General features: G+C 44.1%; 1 protein-coding gene across 1 annotated transcript in view; it reads right to left on the reverse strand.

Moving 5' to 3' along the window:
* TMPO (thymopoietin) overlaps positions 1–26,969 on the reverse strand; it is a 56,428-nt gene that overhangs the window by 17,469 nt on the left and 11,990 nt on the right. The window contains exons 2-3 of the mRNA XM_082252688.1: positions 16,893–17,031; positions 6,770–6,913 (exon numbers count right to left, since the gene is read on the reverse strand). Of these exons, the coding sequence (XP_082108814.1) occupies positions 6,770–6,913; positions 16,893–17,031 (283 nt within the window). The remainder of the gene's footprint in view (positions 1–6,769; positions 6,914–16,892; positions 17,032–26,969) is intronic.

Below are 26,969 nucleotides of genomic sequence, written 5' to 3' on the forward strand. Positions count from 1 at the left end.
CAACTCCACAGAGGGGTGGGTTCTGTGTCCGTCAATGAACATCAGAGAAATGGATTTGACGGTAAGCCAAAAATCCCATTTTCTCTTTCGTTCATTGACGAACACAGCTCCTGATCGTCAACTATTGGGACATCGTAAAGCAGTGTTAACATGAGGGGTGGGAACAGCGAAAAATAAATTCCCAAGGCTAACTATAGCCAATCAGGTAAACAGGAGCGAAACGGAAAAAAAAAAAAAAAAAAAAAAAAAAAAAAAAAAAAAAAAAAACAATACACCCTCAAAGAGGACCAGGTCCTCTAAACAGCATCCTGCAAAACCATGCGGCCAAAAAGGAAGCATCCGCAGATGTCAACACGTCCACTTTATAGAACTTTGAGAAAGTGTGCACCGATGACCAGGTTGCCGCCTTGCAAACCTTCATCACTGACGCCTGATGACGGAAGGCCCAGGAGGCACTGAGCACCCGACTAGAGTGCGCCTTGACAGGGAAAGTAGGAACCTGAGCATTGATGGAATAGGCCTGAATCATCGCTTGTCTGATCCATCTAGAAATGGTCGCAGAGGAAGCAGACAACCCTTTCCGATGCCCATCCGTAAGCACAAACAACAAGTCTGATTTCCTAAGAGACTGTAGCTGCCAGGTACACCCTAATAACCCGGACGACATCCAAGGCATGCAAAGCAATTCTCTTCGGATGTTCTGGCCTGGGACACAGGGAAGGCCACACAATGTCTTCATTCAAGTGAAAAGCAGAGACAACCTGAGGAAGGAACGACTGACAGGGGCGAAGAACCACCTTATCACTGTGAACCACCAAGTAAGGTGGACAGGTTAACGCCGCCGATTCAGACACCCTGTGCGCAGAGGTGAAAGCCACCAAAAGGCCACCGTCTGGGACAACGTAAGCAGGGTAATCTCCCGATGATTCTCAAAAAGGAGGCTTCTGGAGGACAGAGCACCAAATGGATGTCCCAAGGTGGCAACAGAGCCTGCACTGGAGGGGCCAAGTGCCTAACTGAAGAAAAGTACGCACCAAGGAGTATGTGACCAAGTGCTGTTGAAAGAAGAAGACCGCTAAGGCCGACATCTGACTCTTGATAGTCCTCAAGAGACTCGCAAACGCAATGTACGTTTTTCACGTACAATAGTTGATCTTCCTAGAAGTAGATTCCCTAGCTTTTAACAGCGTTGGAAATGCCGATTCAGACAAACCTGTATCCATCTGCATTGGCTTTCAACAGCCAAGCCGTCAAAGCCAGCAACGTAAAGCAGGATGTAAGACTGGTCCTTAGGACAGCAAATTCTCCCCAAGGAGGAAGCTTCCAAGGAACGGTCGGGGGAACTGCTGCACCAGAGCGGCGTACCAAGCCCGGTGAGGCCAGACCGGGGCCACCAAGATGCCTGGAATCCCTTGTGCCTAAAACCTGTGTAGAGGTTTTGACATAAGCCACGGCAGTCTGATTGCTCAGAGTACCCAGCTATTGATCGGTAGTCTGGACTCTTCCAAGTGTAAAGACCCCCTAAGCAGAAATTTTGCCAAGGACGCCTCCCCAGCTGGCATCCATGGTGACCACTGTCCAATACAAGGGGAGGAAGGATTTGCTCAGCCAAAGCGCAAAGTCACCATATCAGGGTCTCTCATTCCCCAGCTCAGCTGGATCCGATTGTCCAGAGACTGTGGATTCTTGTTCCATTTGGCCAGAATCACCCTTGCAGGGACCTCGTATTGAACAGTGCAAATGGAACCGCCTTGAAGGTAAACACAATCAGGCACAGCAACTGCATGCAAGTCCGGAGGGATTACGATCTGCTGGACAGCAGGAGACGAATTACAGCCTGCAGTTTCTGGAGTTTGTCCAGAGGAAGGAGCACTCTGGCTAAGGCCGAGCCCAGAGTCAGACCCAGATAGCTCAGCTTTGTGGACGGAACCAGAGCAGGACTTCTGAAAAATTCAGAATCCAGCCAAACACCCTCAAGCTCGTATGGGGATTTCCAAGTTGTCCACCAGAGCAGTAAGACTCCGCTCACAGAAGGGGGTCACCCAAATAGTGGGATTCCTCCACTGACGTAAAAATGCTAGCACTGGGGCCAACACTTTCGTGAAGACCCAAGGAAGCGAGACCAAACGGTAACGCCACAAACTGATAATGTACCTCTTGGACAGTAAAGCGGAGGAAGCGCTGGAGATAGACATGTTGGAATGTGAAAGTAAGCGTCCTTGATGTTAATGAAGGCAAGAAAAATCCTCCTGATGTAGGGAAGCCACCACCGTGTGAACTGACTCCATTCTGAACCCGCACAAAGCAATACGGCGCCTTAAGGTCAATAATTGGACACACCTAGCCTTCCTTCCCGGGGACTCTAAACAAATTAGAGTAAAAACCCCTGAAAACGCTCCGAGTCGGAACTGGGACCATCACCCTTTAAAGTAAAATGTCTTACACCGCCCCAAAAAGAGCCTGTAAGGGGACAGTCGCACATTGGAAGGTAGAACTTCACCGGAGGGTAAGAAAACTCAATCTCATAGCCTGACCGAATGACCTTGTGGACCCACCTGACTTATACCAAGATACGGGTGAGGGCGCATCTTCATGCTGAAGAGGCCTTGTCCGCCGGTCTGGAGAAGCCCGCCCTTGACTTGTCAGACCAAGTTCGCTTGGATCCTCCAGAGGAAATCCCGAAGGGCTCTGATCCCTTTGTCAGTCGACCCTGAGGGACGAAAAAACTTGCGCCGAGGAGGAGGGCCCATGTCTACGAACAAGGGTCCTTGCCCTTAGTAGCCTGCGGAAGAAAGGTACTCATCCCCCCATGAAACCTTTAATGATTTCATCCAGGGTAGCACCAAATAGGCAATCTCCTTGAAAGGGAAGATCAGACAAGACCTTTTTAGAAGTCTGGTCTGCAGACCAGCATTTGAGCCAAAAGATATGCTGAAGGTCCAAAAGAGACATCACAGATAAACTGCAACCCCTGGACCAGCTGGTCTGTCAGCTTGACAAAGGCAGGGGGGAGCTACTCCCCATCCAGATCACGGAGCAAAAACCTAGCCCATTTGGTCAGCGTCTGCGACACCAGGGCAATGGTGAATATCGGCCTCAGTGCTAAACCAACCAGGGTGTACATATTGCGGGCCACAGCCTCCGCCTTCCTGTCACCCGGGTCCTTAAAAGCCAGGGACTCTTCAACCGGAATCATGGTTACCTTGTTCAATCTGGAAAGCGGAGGGTCCATCACTGGTAGAAGAGTCCACTTGTTAAGAAGGTACACGTCATAGGGGTATCGCCTAGCAAAATCGCTTAAGGACCCCAAGGGGACGCTTTGGTCGTTTCCACTATTTAGTGACAATTCAGTCAAAATAGGAGGGGAAAGGAAACAACTTTTCCGCACTGGACGGCTTGTAAATGTCAATGGGAACCAGCGCTTCCACCGTAGCTTCAGCTGCCCCCTCCATTTTTAGGGTCTCACGCACAGCTACAATCAATGCTCCCAACAGTGCCTTTTTATACACGGTTGCAGAAGTGGAGGACTCCTCACTATATGAGGATTCAGGGTGCGTGTTTGCAAACCCAGCAGAGTGACCAACGTCTGCCGAATCAGATTCAGGATCTGATGAGACAGAGGAGACAGGAGGCGAAGGGCACTTTTTGCCAGCCCATCGCCCAAAAGATACCTCCACCGGGACCACTGCGTTTAGGAAATAAAAAGATTCAGGAGTCCGCACCAGAGGATGAGGGGCTCCCACCTCCCTGCTCAGAGGAGGCTCCACTCTCATGGCCGCCGCTATTTTCAATGGCAAACCACCAAAAAATGGCCACCGGACTACACAAACATGACCACCGTGCATTAGGCGCACAGGCTACAAGAAAACGGCGGCACCATGAAGCTCCCAGGAGGGATCCCTAGGCCTCAGAAAATGGCACAGGCAGGAACCAGACAGGCAGCGTTCCAGACAGAGCCTCCTCTCCATCGAAATGGGGGGCTGTTGGCCAGGAGGAACGCTGCAACTTGGGCTGAGACTCAGTCATATACGACCTCGTGAGACGTTTAACTCGCAGGCCAGCCCGGTCGGGCCCGGTGGGGTGACCACTAGACCTTGATTATCCAGCCTGTCACCCAGTCTGGCAGTTGGTTGTAGATCTCACATGAAAAAAAATAAAATAAAATATGTTTAAAAAAAAAAAAAATACAAAAAAGAAAAAGGAAAACACTGTGCTAGAGAGCAAGCAACAGGTGCCAGCACGAGAGCAAGCAACAGGTGCCAGCACTAGGAGAAATCAGCCAATCTCAAAATATAAATACAGAAGTGCAGCGCTCAATGTGAATAATTGAAATAAAAAACACAATAGGATAGGAAATTTCTAAAAATCACACCACCCAACTTAAAAGACAGAAACCGAATCACCATTGGAGAGAGATGGGTATAGGTAAAAGGTAAGGGGGTGACTCAAATTCCGCCACTTCACACCCAAGGTGATAAGTCAAATTGCGCTTACCAGACAACCTGGACCACCGTATTATAAGTGGTCAAATGAGCTTTGATAGTAGATTTTCCTTTAGAAAGGATGTCACTTACAGCAGGCATATAACAGTTACCAATGGGATAAAAACAAAAACAGCTTCCATAGTAGGGCTGGGCGATATGGCTGAAAACTGTATCACGATATCAGTGTTTCATATCGGTCGATATCGATATATATTGATATTTTTTATTACCCATTTAAAATAAGGACCCTAGGGTGAGAATGCAGGGTGACTGGCATGGTGCAGGAGAATGCAGGGTGACTGGCATGGTACAAGAGGATGCGGGGTTGTGGGCATACTACAGGAGATGCAGTGCTGTGGGCATGGTACAGGTAGACTATGCCCGCAGCACTGCATCCCTTGTAGTGTGCCCGCAGCCCTGCATAACGGCAGGTAGTGAAGCTGTTTCACTTACCTGTTCCAGAGGCGCCTTCATTTTAAAAATGGCGCCGCCCGGCGCCGATACGTCATTGCGCACGCGCCGCCACCGCTCGTGTAATTTTTGGCTATTCCCGGCCTCTCCCGAGTGGCGGCGGCGCGTGCGCAATGACATGTTGGCGCCGGGTGGCGCCATTTTTAAAAGTTTAAACCCGTCGGAGCGGACTTTGATTTATCGTTCAAGTTTTCTTATTGCTATCGAGCACGGGACTATCGCGATACCTATCGGTATCGTTTTATCGCCCAGCCCTATTCCATAGTGCATTAAAAAACATCAGATCTCTTAAATTAAAAACGTAAGTAATGCACTTACAGATTCCCAGTGGTAAGCAGGCAATTCAGATAATTATAACTGTAGACGAACGGTGTTCCTGCGGGCTCCGTTTCAAACTTCCAGCTCACAGGTGCATTCAGCCAATCGGAGCGAGTAGAGCGTGATGATGTAGCCGCTGCAGACCTACGCGTTTTGTCCGCTCTGATCAACCCGTGGACATTTATGACGAAACGCGTGGGGGTACTTCAGCCACACTTCAATCTCGGGACAGCAGTCTATTACCAAGGAGGCTTGAAGAAATTAAAGCCCCCAGATAAAGCAGATCTGTCCCCTTAAGCCAGCAATAGACTGACTGAAATGCGTCTGGTTCAGCAGGAACCAGCTGATTCTCAACCTGTCTATGGGCAGGCTGTACTGAAGTTGATCCATTGATGGACTTCAGTACACCCAGCATGTCTTTTTTCTCCATTTGAACATTGCTGGCAGCTATAGCAGCCAGCAGCGAACATTGTATTCTGTCGCTGGAGAAGGCTCCCCATGATCTCCACAGACAGAACACAATAGTGCTGCGAAAGGGATTGTCCCATCAACGTTGACTGTTTACTGGGAAGTTGAGCAAAGTTTCTTTCCTTCAACTCACATTTGAAAAAAAGAAAAGTATTGAATAATGTATGGCCTGCCTTAGATTGAAGAAAACAACTGTGCTGTTGGCGTTTCCCAAAACCCCTGCTGCATGACAAAATGTATGAACTACTCATTCCCAAGGACAAAGCGGTTACTATTTTTAAAGATTCCTTAATACCCAATGAGAAAGGAATTAATGATCTAACATGACAGTAAACACCCTATACAGATCTTTGAAACTGATTTATTGAGCACTGATCAATTGCAATCTCATCTGCTATGCAACAAAGACCAATCAGACTTCACCAGCAAATGAGTCTTATATGGTTTAACATGCATCCAGCCTGAATATAGAATATAAGGTGTTTCAGGCTACAGTCATGGAAGGCCTAATAACCGTTAAGGCAAAAGTCATAGGATGTAAAACAGGAATGTCTTGTCCACACCAAGGATCTCTACATGGATTAGATAGCCGTCCATACAAAAATGCACACAAGGAGTGACCAAATGATCCATAAAATCAGCTCCACCGGAAACTAGTTTGAGTCATTCCTTTGTACATCCAAAAAATTCAATATCCATTGTCAATTTCCTCTTAAGCACCCATTGTTCCAATTTCATACCATCTACATAAACTCGTAAGTCACTACAATCTTTAACTCCCTAGGATGTAAGTAATCCTGGATAAATGTGTTACCCTACCAGGCAGCAGGAAGTCCCAACATATATCCCTTAAAGGAACGATCTTGCAAATTATTTAAAAATGCTTCTTACAGGAAGTTAGACTGCTTGTCTACACAGGTTGCAAAATTAAACCTGTATAAACTGGTAAGGTAAACAGATTGGCATAGGACAGAATAAGGATAGGCCATATTCAGCACATTGTTTTAGATGAGGAAACTAAAGCATACCTTCATTGTCACTGTACTGTTCAGGATCAGTGTTTCCATTTTGCTTGTTACTGTCTGTGTTTGAGGTATCTGCTACAGTTATGGATGTGACCTGTTGCTCCTTTGCTTTTATCACCTTTTTTTCATAAAGCTTCCTAGTATTGGCTAGAATGGAGAGAAAAAAAAAAAGTTTTAAAAGCCTTGTAACGAGACAAAGTACACCCAGTTTCTTTGAAAAAAAGATATGTCCTAAAAAAAAAAAAATAATGTCCGTGGATAACACCTGGTCTTGCATTTGAATAATATTGGCTACAGACTGTTGCTAAGTAAAATTATCTCCAGAAAAATACGTGCTGTCACATGACTCGTATGGGCTTAAAGCGATTGAAGTTTTTTTTTTTTTTTTTTTTTTTAAATTAACGTTTTACTTACGTACGTGTGTGTGTGTGTGTGTGTGTGTGTGTGTGTGTGTGTTTGTGTTTGTATACGTGTGTGCCGCACATAGGTTTTTTTTTACCTTCCTGCAGGTAAAAAAACCTTGTTCTTTACAACCAAACCTCAAGCTAACACAACAATTTGTTGCTATAACAACGCACAACCCTAATGCCCCGTACACACGTGCAGATTATCTGAAGACTTGTCTGCAGACTTACCAAAACCATATAATATGAGGTCAAACCTAAACACTTTCAATTTGTATGCAATCCGGCAGGCCCTTGCACTACATAGAAAAAGTCTGCAGATAATCTGCACGTGTGTATGGGGCATTACACTACGAGTTAAACACCACAAAGAATCCCTTTTGAGCTTAAGGAGTGGTTAGTCTTAAAAAAAAAAAAAAATTAAGCTGCGGTTTTACAGCTTCAACTGCCAAGCCACGAATTGACATGGCCAGCAGCCAGGTTAGCGCACACTGAATCAAAATTTATACCAGAGGTTACGTGACATTCAACAGGCAGTACCTCCGGCAAACATCACCTATTCAAGTTAATTTGGATGTGCTGCAACCACTTTGCATTTATGTGTAATGCACGTGGCTGCAGTGTAGTAGGTGAGACAATGACACACTGTATATCCAAGCTGCCAAACAAGATCCTAGAGGATCACTTTTTTTTTTTTTTAAAAAGGCAGCAGCGATGGGGTCCTGGAAGTCAGGGTCTATGCACTGCAGCTTCACTGAGGACCCAAAGCTATTAAACCAGTGTTAATTACGTTGACTAAAATATTTTCCTTGTATGTTTACACTTTTCAACTAAAATGCCAAAAAAAAAAAAGTTCTCTTAAAAATATTTTAACTAGAGCTATAGAAAAAAACTTTAATATTGGATGGAGCAAGAAAGGGTTATAACCCCTGTAAGGCAGGGATCCTCAAACTACGGCCCTCCAGCTGTTGCAGAACTACACATCCCATGAGGTATTGTAAAACTCTGACATTTACAGACCTGACTAGACATAAGAATTGTAGTTCCTGAACAACTGGAGGGCCAAAGTTTGAAGACCCCTGCTGTAAGGCTTATTTTTGCCATCTTTGTCCCACTGGGGGAGATTCTTCCCTGCAAATTAATGGAATTCCTTGGGGACTCCCAGATCACGAAAACTAGTGTCCCAAATTGAAGATTTCCCCTCTATTACTTTAATGGGGAAAACCCAAAATTTCATTTTTTTCCCTTTCATCTTTAATGATAAAAAATTGCATTCAGATATACCTTTAACCACTTAAGCCTAAAGCAGGCAATACACGATGTGAATTTCGTCCGAAAATCGAAATTGCCAGTGAATTTGAACGTTTTTCGTATCGTTAGCGTGGTATGTGCAACATGCGATTTTCGTACGACAGCAAAAATTAACATATCCAACATGTTGGGTTTTTTTTGCGAAAATTGGCCAAATTTCGTATCATTAATGGGGGAGATGTATGATTTCACCTAATAAAACACAGAACAGTAGGGGTGTTTCCAGTAGAGGTGTGGTTAAAAGGACACAAAAAATAGTGTTTGGAAGTACGATTTTCGGGATCACATTGATGGTGCACTCGCATGATGTACACGAGTGCCGCTTGCGTTTATCGCACGATAAATCGTTCAAAATTCGCATCGTGTATGGCCTGCTTAAGGCTACCATATGTCGTGCTGGACTTTGAGTGGCGATATCTGAATGATGACTGCAGCTACAGGCATCATTCAGATATTTGTTTCTGCCGGTGATTCCCTGCACCATAAAAACACAATCATAGCCGCTGTTCAGCCAATTGATTGTTTTTACAGGCAGCAGGACGGAACGCCTCACCCCCTCCCAAAGTTTGGTGCCATTCCACGCGCAATTTTAAAGCGTGACATGTTAGATATATCTATTTACTTGGCGTAACTTCATCTTTCACATTATACAAACAAATTGTGCTAACTTTAGTGTTTTTTTTTTTTATTCATGAAAGTTATTTACGTGAAAACATTTCTGCGCAAATACCATGTGGCATAAAAAGTTGCAATGACCGCCATTTCATTCCCTAGGGTCTCTGCAAAAGAATTAGGATTTTACGATCGAGAAATTAAGATTTTTACAAGTAGGAGGGGAATGCTAGAACAGGCCCAGTATGGAAGTGATTAAGGTTGGTAATATAGTCAGGGAATATGTGCAATCACATTACAACCAATAGAGTTTACAGTTACGCCCACTGCAGTTTTACGTCGGTACTTTTGACGTTAAATACCCGTGTTATTGCAGCAGATAGCCCAGGCAGGAAGGGAGGGCAAGATGGACCCCACTCGACTATGGCCTTGGAGGACCAGAGCGACGTCATACAATCGCTTCTGCCCAACGGCCTTGAAGGGCCCATTTTTTTTCTTTTAGGTGTAGATGTGAGATCTGAGGTCTTTTTGACCCAGGCCCAGATCGCACATTAAAGAGGACCGGTCTTGCTTATGTCTATTAAGGTTCTAAGGATGTTTACATTCTTTGTAATAGGAAAAAAAGTGATAAAAAAAAAAAAAAAAGGGGACCATGTAAAAATAAAAAGGGTAAAATAAATAAGAAAAAAATAAAAATGTAAAAGCGCCCCGTACCTCGGAGCTCTCTGAGAAGCGAACGCATACGCAAGCCGAGCCCACATATGTACTCTGTGTTCAAACCACACATGTGAGGTATCGCCGCGATAGTTAAGAGTGAGCAATAATTTTAGCCCTAGACCTCCCCCCTCTAACTCTAAACTGGTAACCTGTAGACATTTTTAAAGCCTCGCCTATGGAGTGTTTTAAGTACCAATGTTTGTCGCCATTCCACAAGCGTGCGTTATTTTGAAGCATGACATGTTTGGTATCTATTTACTCGGCGTAACATTATCTTTCACACTATGGAAACAAATTGGGCTAACTTTACTGTTTTTTTTTTTTTTTTTTTTTTATAAAAAAGTATTTTCAAATTGCATTTATAAGACCGCTGCGCAAATACGTTGTGACAAAGTATTGCAACGATCTCCATTTTATTCTCTAGGGCCTCTGCTTAAAAAAAAAAAAATGTTTGAAGTAATTTTCTAGGAAAAAAAAAAAAAAATAAAAACTGGATTTTTGTAAAAAATCCTTTGCTCTGATGTTCATTGACGGACACAGCTCCATATCTTTGACCCTTGGGTTATGCTGCTCTGCACTAGGCGGGGGGGGGGGGGGGGGAATAGACTACGCCCATAGGGCAGTCCCACTTCCTGCTATAGGACTTTAGTTTTGTAAGAAGCAGTGTCAGAAGAATACATATTTCAACTCAGAGGGGTGGGTGCTGTGTCCATTATTGAACATCAGAGAAAATTTTTTTACACTAAGCCAACAATCAAGTTCTCCCTTTCGTATGGACACAGCTCCATATCTTCTTTGACCCTTGGAATGTGAGGGGTGGAAAAAAACATATTCCCAAAAGGGCTAAAAACGTAGCCAGCCAGATAAACCACAAACAACAGGAGCTCACCTACCAAAGAAAAATAGACCCTCAAGAGGCAGGAGCCTCTGAAACAGCAGCCTGCAAAACTTTGTGGCCAAAAGCAGCACCTGCAGATGCGAGTATATCCACCTTGTAAAACTTTGTGAATGTGTGTACAGACAACGGCCTTGCAAACCTGGACCACGGACGCCTGATGATGGAAGGCCCAGGAGGCACTAAACGCCCTTGTAGAATGTGCCTCAACAGGGAAAGGAAGAACCAGACCCTTGATTGAATAGGCCTGCACCACCGTCTGCCTGATTTATCTGGAAATGGACGCAGCAGATGCGGCCTGCCCCTTATGAGACCTAACCGTAAGGGTAAACAAAGGAAATCAGATTTCTGAATCGACTCAGGTACACAGATTGCCCAAACCACATGCAGGGAAATGTAAGGCAATCTCTCTAGGATGCTTAGGCCACAAGGAAGGAAACACAATGTCCTCATTTAAATGGAAACCAGAGATGACCTTAGGAAGGAATGACTGGCAGGGATGTAGCACCACTTTGTCCCTGTGAACCACCAGGTAAGGAGACCGTCAGGACAACGCAGCCAACTCAGGACCCCCTGGGTGCAGAAGTAATAACCCATCGGCCAGAGGATCCCGAGACCTTGCCAAAAACCTCTGAACCTTCCGATTGAGACAAGAGGCTAACAGGTCCACATTGGGAGTCCTCCACCGGAGACACAGTTTAACACCTCTGGGTGAAGAGACCACTCGCCTGCCGACTAAGGTAGTCAGCCTGCCAATTTTCCACCCATGTAATGTGAATAGCAGAGAGGGCTGGAACAAAGCATTCTGCCCACCTTAGAATGCCAGCCACTTCTCTGGCCGCAAGGGCACTTTTGGTGCCCCCTTGCTGATTAACATACCACAGCCGTGGTGTTGTCCAACTGAATCCTTACCAGATGTGTCAAAAACACTCCACGCCACCCCACCCAGACAGGCTGGCATCCATGGTGACCACCGTCAAGTACAGGAGAAGGAAGAATAACTCTTCAAAGCACCGGAGTGAAGCCACCGAAGCATGGACCTTCCTTCTCGTACCCCGGCTCAACAGGATCAGATCTAGAGACTGGATTCTCACTTCAAAAAACAAAATCCTGTTGCAGAGGTCTCGTGTGAACAGATATTGGAACTTGTCCCATGGGATGAACACCCTGGCTGAGGCCGAGACCAGAACAGGCCCAGATAGTCCCAACTAGGTGGACGGAACCAAGACCAATAACTGGAAATTAAATTTCCAACCAAATTCCTACAGTCTGCACAGTAATCTCCCAGATGTCTGTCAGACTCTGCTCGTAGAAGATCAGCCAGGTAATCCAGTACCGCTATTCCCACAGATGCAACAACGGGGTCAACACTTGTGAAAGCCTGAGGGACTGAGGCTCTTGACAATGCTTCTTGCCCACAACAAGCGGAGGAAGCGCGGATGACCGACATAACGGAATGACGGTAAGCCTTCTTAATATCAAGGCCAGAAGATACCCTGAGGTAGGGATGTGGATGCCACTACCGTACGAATGGACTCCATTAACATCTGTACCCGCACAAAAAAAAAAGTTCAGAACTGGAGGTCCAAGATTGGACGTATCACACTTTACTTCCTAGGAAGTGCGAACATGTTTGAAATAAAAGCCATGAAACAAATGTTCCGATTCGGAGACTGGATCACCCCTTGTAGTAGCAAGTTTTTGCCCCCCTAGTGGACTCCCAGGCAGATGACGCCTATTAAGGTGATTTTGCCTGGGAGAGCCACACTGCCGACATAAAAAGGCAGTGCGACGGGAAGTGGTTAAGATCTGAGCTACCGAGAAGGAGCAAGGACGAACCCCAGGAGACTCACACCACATAATATATGTCTTCCACGTACGATGGTAGATCTTCCTGGAAGTAGATTTCCTAGCTTTTAACAGGGTAGGAATCACCGACTCAGATAAACCTCTAACCATCAGCACCTGTTATTCAACCACCAAGTCATCAAAGCCAGCGACTGTAAAGCAGGATGGAAGATCGGTCCTTGGAACAGCAGATCCTCCCAGGGAACATCAGCGACCAGCCACATTAGATTGGCGTACTAGGCCCGGCGAGGCCTGTCGGGAGCTAAGATGAACGGAATCCCTTCTGCCTCAATCCTGCGTAGGAGTCTGGGCAGAAGCTTGAGGAGGAGGAAGACGTAGATCCGAAGATACTGACTACACAGAGCCACCAGCGCGCCTGGGGCTTCTGCCAGAGGATCCCTTGACCAAGCCACAAACCTCTACACCTTTCTGTTGAGCCAAAACTCACATCCACCTAGGGGGTGCTATACCGGAGACACAGCTGATGAAACACCTCCAGATGAAGGGGCCACTCCCCTTGGTCCAACGCCTGCCGACTGAAGTAATCCGCCTGCCAATTTTCCACCCCTGGAATGTGTACAGGGGGAGAGGGCTGAAACGAACCATTTTGCCCACCTTAGAATGCCGGCTACCTCCAGAGCCGCCAGGGCACTTCTTGTACAGATCCAGATCCCCTGAGCAGAATTAATTTGACCGCTGTCCAATACAAGGGGAGGAAGGATTTTCCCAACCGAAGCGCCGGAGAGCGAAGCCACCATATCAGGGACTCCTTTGTTCCCCGACTCAGCCGGATCCGATTGTCCAGAGACTGCAGAGTCTTTTCCCATTTGGTCAGAATCTCCCTTTGCAGGGACCTTGTATGGAACTGTGCAAAACGGAATTGCAGCGAAGGTAGATGCCATCAGGCCCAGCAACCGCATGCAAGTCCGGAGGGATGACCATTTCTTGGATAGCAGGAGGCGGACTGCAGCCTGCAATTTCTGGAGTTTGTCCAGAGGAAAGAGCACTCTAGCTAAGGCCGAGTCCAGAGTCGGGCCCAAATAGTCGAGCTTCGTGAACGGAACCAGGGCAGACTTCTAAAAATTCAGAATCCAGCTAAATTCCTGAGTTTGTATTGTGATCTCCAGGTTCTCCACCAGAGCAGAGGGAGACTCCGCTCGCAGAAGAAGAACGTCCAAGTAGCCCAGTACTGCAATCCCCAGTTAGCGCAGCAAGGCTAGCACCAGAGCAAACACTTTTGTGAAGACCTGAGGAGTGAAGGCGAGACCAAACAGTAATGCCACAAACTGATAATGCTCCTATGGCAAAGCAGAGAAAAACGCTGGTGACTGGCACATATTGGAATGTGAAGATATGCATCCTTGATATCTATGGAGGTGAGGATATCTCCCTGACACAGGGATGCCACCACCGTGCTTATGGACTCCATTCTGAACTTCTGTACCCACACAAAGCAGGTTAGCGCTTTGAGGTCCAGGATTGGAAGCACTTTGCCTTACTTCCTGGGGACTTTGAGTAAAAAAAAACCCTGAAAATGTTCCAAAGTCAGAGCTGGAACAATTACCCCTTGAAGGAACATGTCTTGTACCACCCCAAACTGGCCCTGGAAGTGGTCTGTGGACAGGTACGGGTTGGAAAGAAAAAACCTTGCCAGGGGACAAGAGCAAAACTATCTTGTAAAACGGTAAATAAATAAGAGGATCAATGCGCTACCCAGAGGGGTTTGATAGGAGTAAATCAATTCCAAAATATCAAATAAATAAAAAAAAAAAATAAAAAAATGTAGAAAAAGCTGCCAATCTAAATCGGTGTCCCCACCGTGAATTGGTACGTGTATGGTGTGAAAAATCGGCGCTAATTCAAATCATAAATAAATGTGATACACTCTGTGACAATAACGATGTCCACCACTGTGGATAGTGCTCTATATGATAAAACCTGATGCAAAAATGTCGAAGTAAAATCAATCCTCAATGTATAACTGTAAAAGCGAGCCTATACACAAAAGATCTTCAGTGGATGACTCTGAAAAGACTGTGCATAAATAAAGTCCTCAAAAAAAATATATATATAATGCAATCACAAAATCAATGCAATAGATGAAAAAGGGTGATGATCAATATAATCGTTGATGACCGATATGTGATGAAAAAATTCCTAAAAATATTTCATAAAACAATTCATAAAAAAAGTTGTGTATAAAATATAAGTGTCTGGACACTGTGGGATTTTCTCAGACACTTATATTTTTATACACAACTTTTTTTATGAATTGTTTTATGAAATATTTTTAGGAATTTTTTCATCACATATCGGTCATCAACGATTATATTGATCATCACCCTTTTTCATCTATTGCATTGATTTTGTGATTGCATTATATTATATATATATATATATATATATATATATATATATATATATATATATATATATATTTTTTTTTTTTTTTTTGAGGACTTTATTTATGCACAGTCTTTTCAGAGTCATCCACTGAAGATCTTTTGTGTATAGGCTCGCTTTTACAGTTATACATTGAGGATTGATTTTACTTCGACATTTTTGCATCAGGTTTTATCATATAGAGCACTATCCACAGTGGTGGACATCGTTATTGTCACAGAGTGTATCACATTTATTTATGATTTGAATTAGCGCCGATTTTTCACACCATACACGTATCTTGTAAACGGACCGATGACTTCGTAGACCCACTTGTCTTGTACCAGGGAGGTCCACGGGTCCAGAAACCAGCGAAGACGTCCCACCACCCCCGATACGGGTGAGGGCGCACCCTAATGCAGAAGAAGCCTGGTCACTGGACTAGAGAAGCCCGCTTGCCAGCCCAGGTTAGTTTGGATCAGCCAGAGGAGGCCCTGAAAGCCTTTAAGTCCTTATCAGTCCACCCTGAGGGACGAAAAAAACTTATGAACCGAGAAAGAAGGTCATGGCATAGGAGCTTAGCCCACTCGTTCAAAGTTTGCGACACTAGGGCAATGGTAAATACCGACCTCATTGCCGAACCAGCTAAGATGTACATAATGCTGGCCACAGCCTCCGCCTTCTGGTCAACTGGATCCTTAAAGGCCAGGAACTCTTCCACTGGATTCATGGTTGCCTTGTTTAATCTGGAAATTAGGAGGGTCCACCAACTAGGTCCTTACTCCTGACTAGGCAGAAAAAAACTGAGTAACTATAAAAAGGGAGGAGGGAGTATACCCCCTGGGACTGCCCATGGGTGTAGCTAAAAGTTTTTTTTCTGCCTAGTGTCCTACTACTGTAGGGGGCAGTTTAACCCAATGGTCAAGAATGACAGGAGCTGTGTCCGTCAATGAATGAAAGAAAAAAGGTATTTAATCCATTTATATTTACTAAAATATTTGCATTTCCATGTTCTGTGTACTGTGGGAGACGAGAGATAGTGAATGCACGTTCTGGGTTTAGTAAAAAACTTTAAATAATGCATCACAAATTTAACTAAACCCATTTGATTTTAGTTGACTAAAATGTACTGGAGATTTTATTCTTGACTAAAATAGGACAAACTAAAATAGAATTTTAGCCAAAAGACTGACTAAAACTACATTGAAATTTGCCACCAAAATTAACACTGCTATTAACCCCTGCAGTGCTGCAAGATGAGGAACCCCTGCAGCGATCATTTCTACAGGATCCAGCTGCCTGCATGACATGGGACAGAATTACAGCAAATTAGCTCACTTAGGGCTCTTTCACACGGCCGCTCCGCTTGTCCGCAAATCATCCTATTTTTTTTGCAGATGATTTGCGGACATAATGTAAGTCAATGGCACTGCGGATGTCAGCGGAATACCATCCGCTGACATCCGATTTTCTTCCTTTCAGTTCTGTTCCGTTTTTTGGAATGGAACAGAACCCTATTTTTTCATCCGTTCAAAAAACGGAAAGGAAGGAAAATCAGATGTCAGCGGTGTCATCCGCAATGCCATAGACTTACATTATGTCCGCAAATCATCCGCAAACGGATGGGATGATATGTGGGCATACGGAGTGGATGACACAAATGTCAGTCATCCGCTCCGTGAAAAAAAAAAAAAAAGTCCTGCAGCGGACAAAAGACATGTGAAAGAGCCCTAAAGCTATAAAGAATGTTTTGGTTTTTTTTTTTTATGGCTAAAACTTTAGCTTTAATAAAAACAAATACTAGCAAGTCATAAAGAGTAACGATTTTAGTAACTCAATGGCAGCACTCCATAACCAACTTAAAAGCAATATTCAGTAATAAAGAAGCAATACAATAATATTTTAAACAGAGTAAAGCTACCACGGAAAAACGTCAAATGAAACTGGTAAACCATACCCACAATAGGACCGTGTGTTATTCCATATTTCAATAGTTCCTCTTTTAGAGCTTCATTACTGAGTTCTGTTACATCTTGTTCAGGTTTCTCTTCAGTTTTCTCTTCTACATTAGGCTTATCCGTTTTCTTTGTTGCTTTCTTTAAGAAATATAAATATATTACAGTATGTTAAAAAACAAAAAAACACACCACAAATCAAACACACTTGGACACTAAATTTCTCCTGCATTTTCTAGACAAATTCCCCATCTCAAGACAATCTACTCGGCTTCAAGAGCTGGTGGACTTAGCTGCTTTATGTGCATTTTAACTATTCATATCGAATACCTACACTATAACATTTTAATTTAGCCACTCCCAACAATCCTCTCCCACTCCCTGATCACCACCTTAATCGTTTCGCTCTCTCAGTCTTCCATCTCCTCTCCCTCCAACCGCCCAACGGTCACCCGTATAAACCTTCGCCACCTCAACCCTTCTCTGGTCTACTACTCACCACCTTTATGACAAAATCTCACCGTCCTGCCACAACCTAGCCAAGTTCGTCTACAATAGATCACTGTCATCCTCCCTAGACAAGCTCACCTCCCTCACTACACACAGAATAAGACCTCAACCACTACAGCCCTGGCAAACAGATGACACCAGAAGTCTCAGAAAAGGAAGCAGCGCCCTTATAAGTATGTGCTGTAAGACTAAGTCCCAGGAGGACTACAACCAATATAAATTTTCCCTCCTAAAATACGATTTCTGCCTCCTCACTGCCAAACAGACCCATTTTATCATGCTCATTAATAAACACATTATCATCCAAGTACCCATCAACTCTTCTCTACCTTTAACGTTCTCCACTGCCTCCACACACTAACTCACTGCACTACCCTTAAGTTGTAAAGAGCTGCGTAAATGGTCAGAGCTAATTAAATCCTGTATAATGTACTTTGTAAAAGGGAACACACAGTAAAACAAGCATTTCATGAAATCGTGGACTGATGAACCTTTCAAACAACTTTTTAACTACACTAAACCATGTTTGGACCATTTACTTTTTTCCGAATAAAGCTTGATCAAATTATTGTCATTATCCAAGGCTGTATTTCACACGTACAAGTATGTGAACATTTACACTGGTGATAATACTTTCCAGTAAAATGTCAAATGTGTTTAGAACACCTGTCAGTTCTAATTTGCTGTCTGTGCCCCTATTAGGGAGATTTCTCCTGTTTACCATTATCATTGAAGGTGAAAGTAAAAGAAAATCCAAATTTTGGGTTGTCCACAAAAAAGGAATAGAGGGGAAATCATCCAATGACCTGGGGGCCCCAAGGATTTCCCCAAATTTGCAGCGATTTCCTATCACTTCCCATTTGGCTATGAGACAGGAAGTGAAGAAAAATCTCCCCAATGGGATACAGATGGTGGGGAAAAAAAAAAAAAAAAAAAATAATCAGATTGGGGTTATAACCAATCTATCTAAAATGAGGGAAAAAATGAGTGATGATTCATCACTCAGGTAGTTGCGCCCAGGATCTACCCAAGATCTCTGGTGACAAAAGTGAGGAAATCTAAATTATGAATAAAAAAATACATAATACCTATAGGCTGCTGGTCTAGACAACATATTTTAAGAGCAAAATAGGACCGCGCTCATAAATGTGTTAAAGTCACCTTCTATTTAAATGAATAAGTATAAAATTCACATAAATTACAATAAATTAATGAATAACACCAATTGTGCTTAAATCGATAAAGTAACTGTGCACAGACATATACGATCTATATAAAAAAAAAAAAAATTATGCTTCAGTAAAATATTTAAAGTAACTGTGCGTAACGTGGGTGTAAACATTAATGCGCAATGTTTAGATACTTTGTATAACAAAAATACTTTGTGCAAAATTTCATTAAACTATATAAAGTCCAATAGTGATTTTAAAGTGCCAATATTCCTTAAGGTGCTGATTGTGCTTAAAGGAAGACTCCAGTGGGGAATCTAGAGTGGAAAAAATCCTTCACCGTAAATACAGCCCACTTACCAGATGACCCCTTGGGGTCTAGTGTTAAGTGGTTTCTGTGGATAATCTTAGCAATCCCTCTATCTGGTATGGTACATCGGTGGTCTTCCTCTGAAGTGGGGATAATTCTGGGGGGGGGGGGGGGGGGGTTCCGCTCTGTCCCTTTGTAGAGAGCGCGGTGGGGGCGATTCTCCTATTGGCCACTCATATGGATCGTTGGTGGTGGAGGTCACAGCATGTAGATGGTAAAAGATGCAGGGAGGCTCATAGTGTGTATAGTATTCAATATAAATGTTTATTAAGATAAAAGTAGTCACTTACATTTGAGAAATACAGATGCCGGCTTGGATGTGTGGACACACCGTTCCGGCTTGCGTTCCAACGACCATGGTCCCAGATGATGTCAGACGACATGCTGACGAAGCGCGTCGGGTCCTGAGGTACGTCCTTTCGTCACATCGGGTTGTTGGTACGCAAGCCGGAAAGGAGTGTCCACGCATCCAAGCCGGCATTTGTATTTCTCAAATGTGACTACTTTATCTTAATAAACATTTATATTGAATACTACACTATGAGCCTCCCAGCATCTTTTACCATCTACATGCTGTGACCCCCACCACCAACGACCCATATGAGTGGCCAATTTATGTTATATGGTATAAGTGTGCATGTTTATTAAAAAAAAAAAAAAAAAAAAAAAAAAAAAAAAAAAAACTTTTTTTTCACAAAAAAGAAACACCCGAGGTGCTAAATGCAAAGTATTTTTCCCCTTAATGTGTTTCCTGCATTATCCACTTCCTGCCCACCCACCATCAAATGATAGGGGAGCGGTGCGGCTCTCGTTCTGGTCTGATTTTTGGTGCCTCCCTCATGGATGATATAAGCCACAGCTGTGGCATTGTCGGATTCTACCCTGACAAGGTAACCCCGAAGTTTGGGCGTCCAGTACTTTAAAGTCTGACAAACTGCGCGGATTTCCAAGAAATTGATGGGAAGACTTTTCTACCCCTGACTACTTTCCCTGGACAGTGGCTTCCTCCAGAAATGCTCCCCAGCCATAGAGACTTGCATCTGTAGTCACTACTTTCCAGACTACTAAAGAACGGAATTTCCTTTCTTCAACTTTCTGGTCATCAACCACCAACCTAGACTCTTATGTGCTCTTGGTTCCAGAGACATGCAGCAGTCTAGGGACTGGACCTTTCTGGTCCATGGTGACAGAATGTTGTTCTGTAAAGGTCAGGCATGGAATTGAGCATAGGGAACTGCTCTGAATGAGGGCACTATCTTCCCTAATACCTCATGCAAAGACGTAACGAAGGATACCTTTGCCTTCTTACGGATCTAACTAGATACTTCAGGTCTGTGACCTTTCTTGATGGCAAGAATCGTTGCCTGCATTGTGTCCACAAGGAAACCCAGATATTCCAGATGCTGGACTGGCTGTAATGCTGACTTTGCCAAGTTCAGAATCCTGCCCAGACGTTCTAAAAACTGAGCGATCTGGAAAACATTCCGGCTTAGAGTCGAAGCCGATTGATGCATTAGTAATAGATTGTCTAGATCTATAACTGATCCCTTAAGACCCAAGAGCGGCCAATACTGGAGCTAGGATCTTTGTGAACACTCTTGGAGCTGTGGACAACCCCAAGGGCAGGGCCACAAACTGAAAATTACGGTTTTCTACTGTAAAGCCTAAAAACCTTTGATGGGCATGAAAAAAAGGCACGTGAAGGTATCACCATTAAGACGCTGGTGAAAAAAACAGTGATACTTTCTGTGTGGGAGGGGTTATATCAGGGGACTGTCTGATTGGTTGCCAGTGTCCATGCACCTATAGGTGGTGTATAACCCATATGGTAATGAATACAGCTCTGTGTCCTGTGATGTACAATAAAGAAAACAAGACTTTACAATCACTTTAAACCCCATAGAGAATCTGTGGGTTATTGTCAAGAGGAAGATGAGAAGACACCAGACCCAAAAATCAGATGAGCTGAAAGCCACTTTTAAAGCAACCTGGGCTTCCATAACACCTTAGCAGTGCCACAGGCTGAGCACCCTCATGCCATGCCGCATTGATGCAGTAATTCATGCAAAAGGAGCCGAAGTATTGGTATAGTGTAAAGCTGCACGATTCTTGAAAAAAAAAAAAAAAAAAATGTTTTCCTTCGAATAAAGATCGATTCTCTGTGTAATACCTTGTACATTATATAAAAAAAAAAAATTGGGCTAACTTTACTGTTTTTTTTTTTAATTTAAGTGTATTTTTCCCAAAAAAAAAAATGTGTTTGAAAGACGTCTGCGCGAATACAGTGGGATATAAAAGATTGCACCAATCGCCATTTTATTCCCCAAGGTCTCTGAAAAAAAAAAAATCACACACACACACACACACACACACACACACACACACACTATATACACATACATATATAAAATATGTTTGGAGGTTCCAAGTTATTTTCTAGCACAAAATACATATTTTTAACTTTGCAACCAAGAAGTGTCAGAAAAAGGCTGAGTCTTTAAGTGCCGGTTCACACTAGTATGACTGTCAGACGACTTGGTCAGCCTGACAAGTCGCGCACCGTCGCGGTCTAATACAGGAACGGTTCTAATGGGAGCGACACAAGTCGCCCCGACTTAGAAAAAAGGTTCCTGTACTACTTCGGGCGACCTGGAGCGACTTGCAGACATTTTATTAAGTCCATGCAAGTCGCGGTGCACGCGACTTCACAGGTCGCCCCCGAAGTCGTGCCGCTTCAGTGTGAACCGGCACTAATGGCCCGTACACACGTACCGATTGTTGGCCGAACGATCGGCCGTCTTTTGTCCAGTGCGGTCGTGTTGGTTGAAAAGTGCTCTAGACCTCACACAAATTGTGTCAGCCAATAACCAACTTCAGAAGTGATGTCATGTTCTGGTTTACTTTCCGTGTGTTTTTTCTTCTCTGAGCATGCCCAGTCTTGCTCATCTGCTTTTTGTCAGCCGAAATCTGTACTGACTGACGAACAATCGGCCGTTCTTTTTTGGCCTACAAAAATTTTATAGCCTGCACACCAGATTTTGTTCGGCTGAAAAGTTGCAGTCGGAAGCATCATACTAACAAGCCGACAATCGGCCGATCGGACGTTGGCCGAATATTTACGGCCGACAACCGGTACGTGTGTACGGGCCATAATTGGTAAACTGTCCTCACTTACAGTTCATTCCTTTGATTTAAAGAATTGAGTGAAAAGATACATTGTAAAACATTGTGTTTAAAGTTATCCACAGCCTTAGACCCCGTTCACACTGGGGTGACCTGTCAGGCGACCTGGTCTCCTGCCATAGAGAAGCTGTGGACCTGTTCTAATAAGAGCGACACAAGTTGCTCCGACTTAGAAAAAGGGTCCGGAGCTTCTTTGGGGCGACCTGGAGCGACCTGCATTGACTTCAATGTTATGAAGTCCGTGCCGGCCGCTCCGAGGTCGTGGTGCGAGCTGCACGCCGCGACCTGTGAGGTCGCCCCGGCAAGTCAGATCGCCCCAGTGTGAACGGGGTCTTAATGTTGATAACCATTTGCCAGAGGCTCTTTTTTTTGGACAGCTGAAGTGAGCAGAGAACAGCTCTGTAATAATTGAGGCCATGCAATTTTAAGATTGTGCAGCTCTAGTATAGAGTACTGTACATGGACATACTTTTCAGTAAGCCATCATTTCTGTTATTAAAAAAATATTTTTATTTGTTTTATGTAATTCCATATTTTCTGAGAAGTTGAATTTTGGGTTTTCATTAGCTGTAATAATTACCAAAATTAAAAGAAAAATGCTTGAAATATCACTGGATGTAAACGCATAAATATTTGAGTTTCACTTTTTGAATTAAATTACTGAAATAACTTTTTGATATTCTAATTTTATGAGATGCACCTGTATACATCTCAATCAGCACAAGAGATATGCAATAATTATGCCATGTCTTGAAATTCTTTTTCTCCATCGATTCCTCCAGGATTTTTAATACAGAAATGTTGGTTTACTGAAGTATGACGATGTACAGTATAGTATGCACTCAATACTTGGTCGGGGCTCCTTTTGCATAAATTACTGCATCAATGAGGTGTGGCATGCTGGCAATTAGCCTGTGACAGTTTTGAGGTGTTCTGGAAGCTCCGGTCACTTGGATAGCAGCCTTCAGCTCACCTGCATTGTTGAGTCTGGTGTCTCATCTACCCATTGACAATACCCCACAGATACTCAGGTTTTGGTCAGGAAAGTTTTTTTGGCCAATATAGCACAGTGATACGATTAATATTAAACCAGGTATTGGTATTTTTGGCAGTGTAGGCAGTTTCCAAGTCCTGCTGGAAAATTAAATCAGCATCTCCATAAAGCTGGTCAGCAGAGGGAAGCCTGAAGTACTCTAGAATTTCCTGGTAGAGAGCTGTGCTGACTTTGGAATTGATAAAACACAGTGGATAAACACTAGCAGATGACATGGCTCCCAAAATTATCCCTGACTGGAAACTTCACACAGGCCCTAATGCAACTTGGAATCTGTGCCACTCCACTCTTCCCCCAGAAGCTTGATTTCCATATGAAATGCAAAATTTACACCAAAAACAGGACTCTGGACCACTGAGCAACAGCCCAGTCCTTTTCTCCTTAGCCCAGGTAAGATGCTTCTGACGTTGTCTCTGGTTCAGGTGTTGGTTGACACAAGGAATGTGACGGTTGTAGCCCATGTCCTGGATATGTCTGCGTGGTGGTTCTTGAAGCACTGATACCAGCTACAGTCTACTCCTTGAAAATCTTCCCCCACATTTTTGAATGGCTTTTGCTTCACAATCCTCTCAAGGCTGCGGTAATCCCTGTTGCTTGTGTACCCTTCTACTACTAGAATGTATATGCTTGGATACAGCACTCTGAACAGCCAGCTTCTTTAGCAATGACCTTTTGTTACTTACCCTCCTTGTGGAGGGTGTCAATGACTGTCTTCTGAACAACTGTCAAGTCAGCGGACTTCCACATGATTGAGTAACCTACTGAACCAGACAGAGACCATTTAAATGCTCTGGAAACCTTTTACAGGTGTTTTGAGTTAATTAGTTGATTAGAGTTTAACACCATAAGGGCCCGTTCACATTGCCGCGATCCGACTTCCCGGGGCGACCTCGGAGCGGCCGGCACAGACTTCATAACATTGAAGTCTATGACGGTCGCCCTAAAGAAGCTCCGGACCCTTTTTCTAAGTCGGAGCGACTTGTGTCGCTCCTATTAGAACGGGTCCGCAGCTTCCCTATGGAAGGCGACCTACGGCGACCTGTGAGGCGACCAGGTCGCCCCAGTGTGAACGGGGACTAAGTCTACGATATTGAACTTTCACAATATTATCATTTTCTGAGATAATCATTTTTTTTTTTTTTTTTTTTACTATCTGTAAGCCAGGGCTTTACAAATTTGGTTTGAAGCTAGGAACCAGCTAAAAAAAAAAAGTTAGTTAGTTTTGTAAGATTTTGTATTTTAAATACAAAGCTTTAAAACCACAAAACCCCTTCTTTTATGTAGCCAGAAGCTGGCAAAATGTCTGGCTTCTGTCGAAGAGGGCATGACCAAAAAAGGTCTGCTGATTGGCATCCAATGGCTAAGAGTGCTGACCGATGTGTTCTGGCGGGGGTCGTCATCACATCAGAACACAATAGCTCAGTGGGGATCTCCCTGTGAGATCTCCAAATCAGACATGCATCTAGTCAAGAACATGGTAATGGCTGCTGGTATATGGACTGGTCCTTTATTATCGAAATGGCGGAGATCCAATTTGCTCAGCACAGGACCTTCTGAAAATTGCAGGCTCGGGGTGACCCTGTCATACTGGAATCCTGCTCCTCTAACTCCAATGAGCTGGCCCATCCCTGAACCCCCATATGATCCATAGCATGGCAAAGAGAAGATCTTAGATCATCAGACAGAAAATCCTGCCAGTCATCTCTTTATGGAAGGGGGGGGGGGGGGTAGTTTTGCTAAATAACGCTAATGCAAAAATGCTGCACAATGCTAAAAAAACTTGCGCTTTTACAGCAGCATTCTAGTGTGCATGAGGCCAAAAGGCAAACAATTAGTTTAGTGGTGAACAAAAAAAATAAAATAAATAATGTAGCTGCATAGGTTTATACCCCCTCTATATATTATGGGATGTGGAATAGAAGCTCTTCCTGACAATATTTCACTACAGACAAGCTGGGAAAGAGCTGTGTCATGCGACACCTGTATATCGACAAGGAAAAAAAAAAAAAAAAAAAAAACTTTAATAAAATAATTACAGTACCATCATCCACACAGAGAGAGAAGGGAGAATGTAAATTAAACAATGTGTGTTTAGTATCACTTTAAAGTATCTGCAGTAATGTTGAGCAAGTACTGATTGCATACTATATGTGACAACAATCTCCCTTATTGTTCAAATGTGTGGGCTGTAGTGGAAAGACAGAAGCCTTTTTTACCAAAATAAAACATTCAAGTGCAGTACATTGTGCAAAAACCTACATCCAGCCTGCCAAAAGCATGTAAGAAAATGTGTTATGGTCTGATGAGACCAAAGTTGAACCATTTGGCCATACATCCAAAAAGTAGGTTTGCCACCTTCCTGAAATGAGTTTTTGCAGGTTGGGATGTGTTGTCCCCATGTGGCCCCCCCCCCCCCCCTCCCATGGGTGCACAGACTAAGATGCCTCGACGGCCGGTAATTGAGAATGCGGCTTTGTGGCCTGCTGTAGGGAGATGGCGCCCTCTTGTGGTGGCCGGGGCTGCAACAAGCAGTCACTGGCGGCGCTGAGGGTTTCCCCTGACCGTTCTCACTGCTCAGAGAAGATGAGTTTAAAGATGTTGAGGGCTTGATCTGGCGCCCTGTCCTTACCGGTGAGTGGACAGGGAGTGAGGGGCAGCTGGTCAGAACAGCCTTAGTCCCATTTACAATTCCACAAAGATGGAAACCGTTTTTATTTTTTCCCCATTAAAATTCCTTTTTGCTCTCCCCGTCATGCCACAAAGCCGAAGGTCCCTTTCACATGGGCTGTCTGAACAGGTCTGTATCAGTTTTTCAGGCGGATCTGATCTGACCCTCCAGTCTCCTCTATGGAGTGGCGGATGTCCGCTGACAACCGCCGCCATCCGATCCTGTTAGCCAAAAACAGACGGATGGTGGTCCTACTTTCCATCCATCCAACGGATTGAAATCAGATGGCATCAGATTGAAATGGACAGACAGTCCATTCCCATCCGACTGCCCCATAGAGGAGAGCAGGACTGTGTCCATGTTCGCTCTGCATAGCAGAGCGGACAAGACCTGTCATCGACCTGCTCAGCGGGGATTAGCGGAGAAATCCCCGCTAAGCAAGTAGATTCTGCTTAGCGGAGGTGCACGCGTGAAGGAGGCCTAAGATGGCATGAGTTACTGGATCTCCCATTGCCTTCCACTTGCTGCACTGTCCTTCCCTAGTGAGCCACTACCCATCACGCCAAGTACACACGGGTCGAATGCCGGGCAACATAAGCGGGTCCATTAAAAACTGCACTTGCTGCACTGTCCTTCCCCAGTGAGCCACTACCCATCACGCCAAGTACACATGGGTCGAATGCCGGGCAACATTAGCCGGTCCATTAAAAACTGCATGCCATTTGGCCTGTGTGTATGGCAACAGGTCCGAAAGAAGCCAGCCATTCAGCATGCATGAAAAAAAAAAAACTGCCGCAGCCTAACTTTAGCTGGCTCCTAAGATTTCAAGCAAATTTGTTAAGCCCTGTCATAAGGTATGTAAATGACCTACACCTTATTCAACTTTAGTCAGAGCTGCACTGCTTTTTTTTTTTTAGATCTACAGATTCCCTTTATCTGCATAGGCAGTTTTGCGGTAAAGGTGAACTATTCCTTTTACCACTTCAGCTCCGGAAGGTTTTACCCCCTTAATGACCAGTCCATTTTCCGTGATATGGCACTGCATTGCTTTAACTGACAATTGCACAGTTGTGTGGAGTTGTACTAAGTTAAAATTGATGTCTTTCTCCCCCCCCCCCCACACAC

This window comes from Pelophylax lessonae (assembly GCF_965119305.1).
Source record: "Pelophylax lessonae genome assembly, chromosome: 4".
In the NCBI taxonomy this organism is placed as follows: Eukaryota; Metazoa; Chordata; class Amphibia; order Anura; family Ranidae; genus Pelophylax; species Pelophylax lessonae.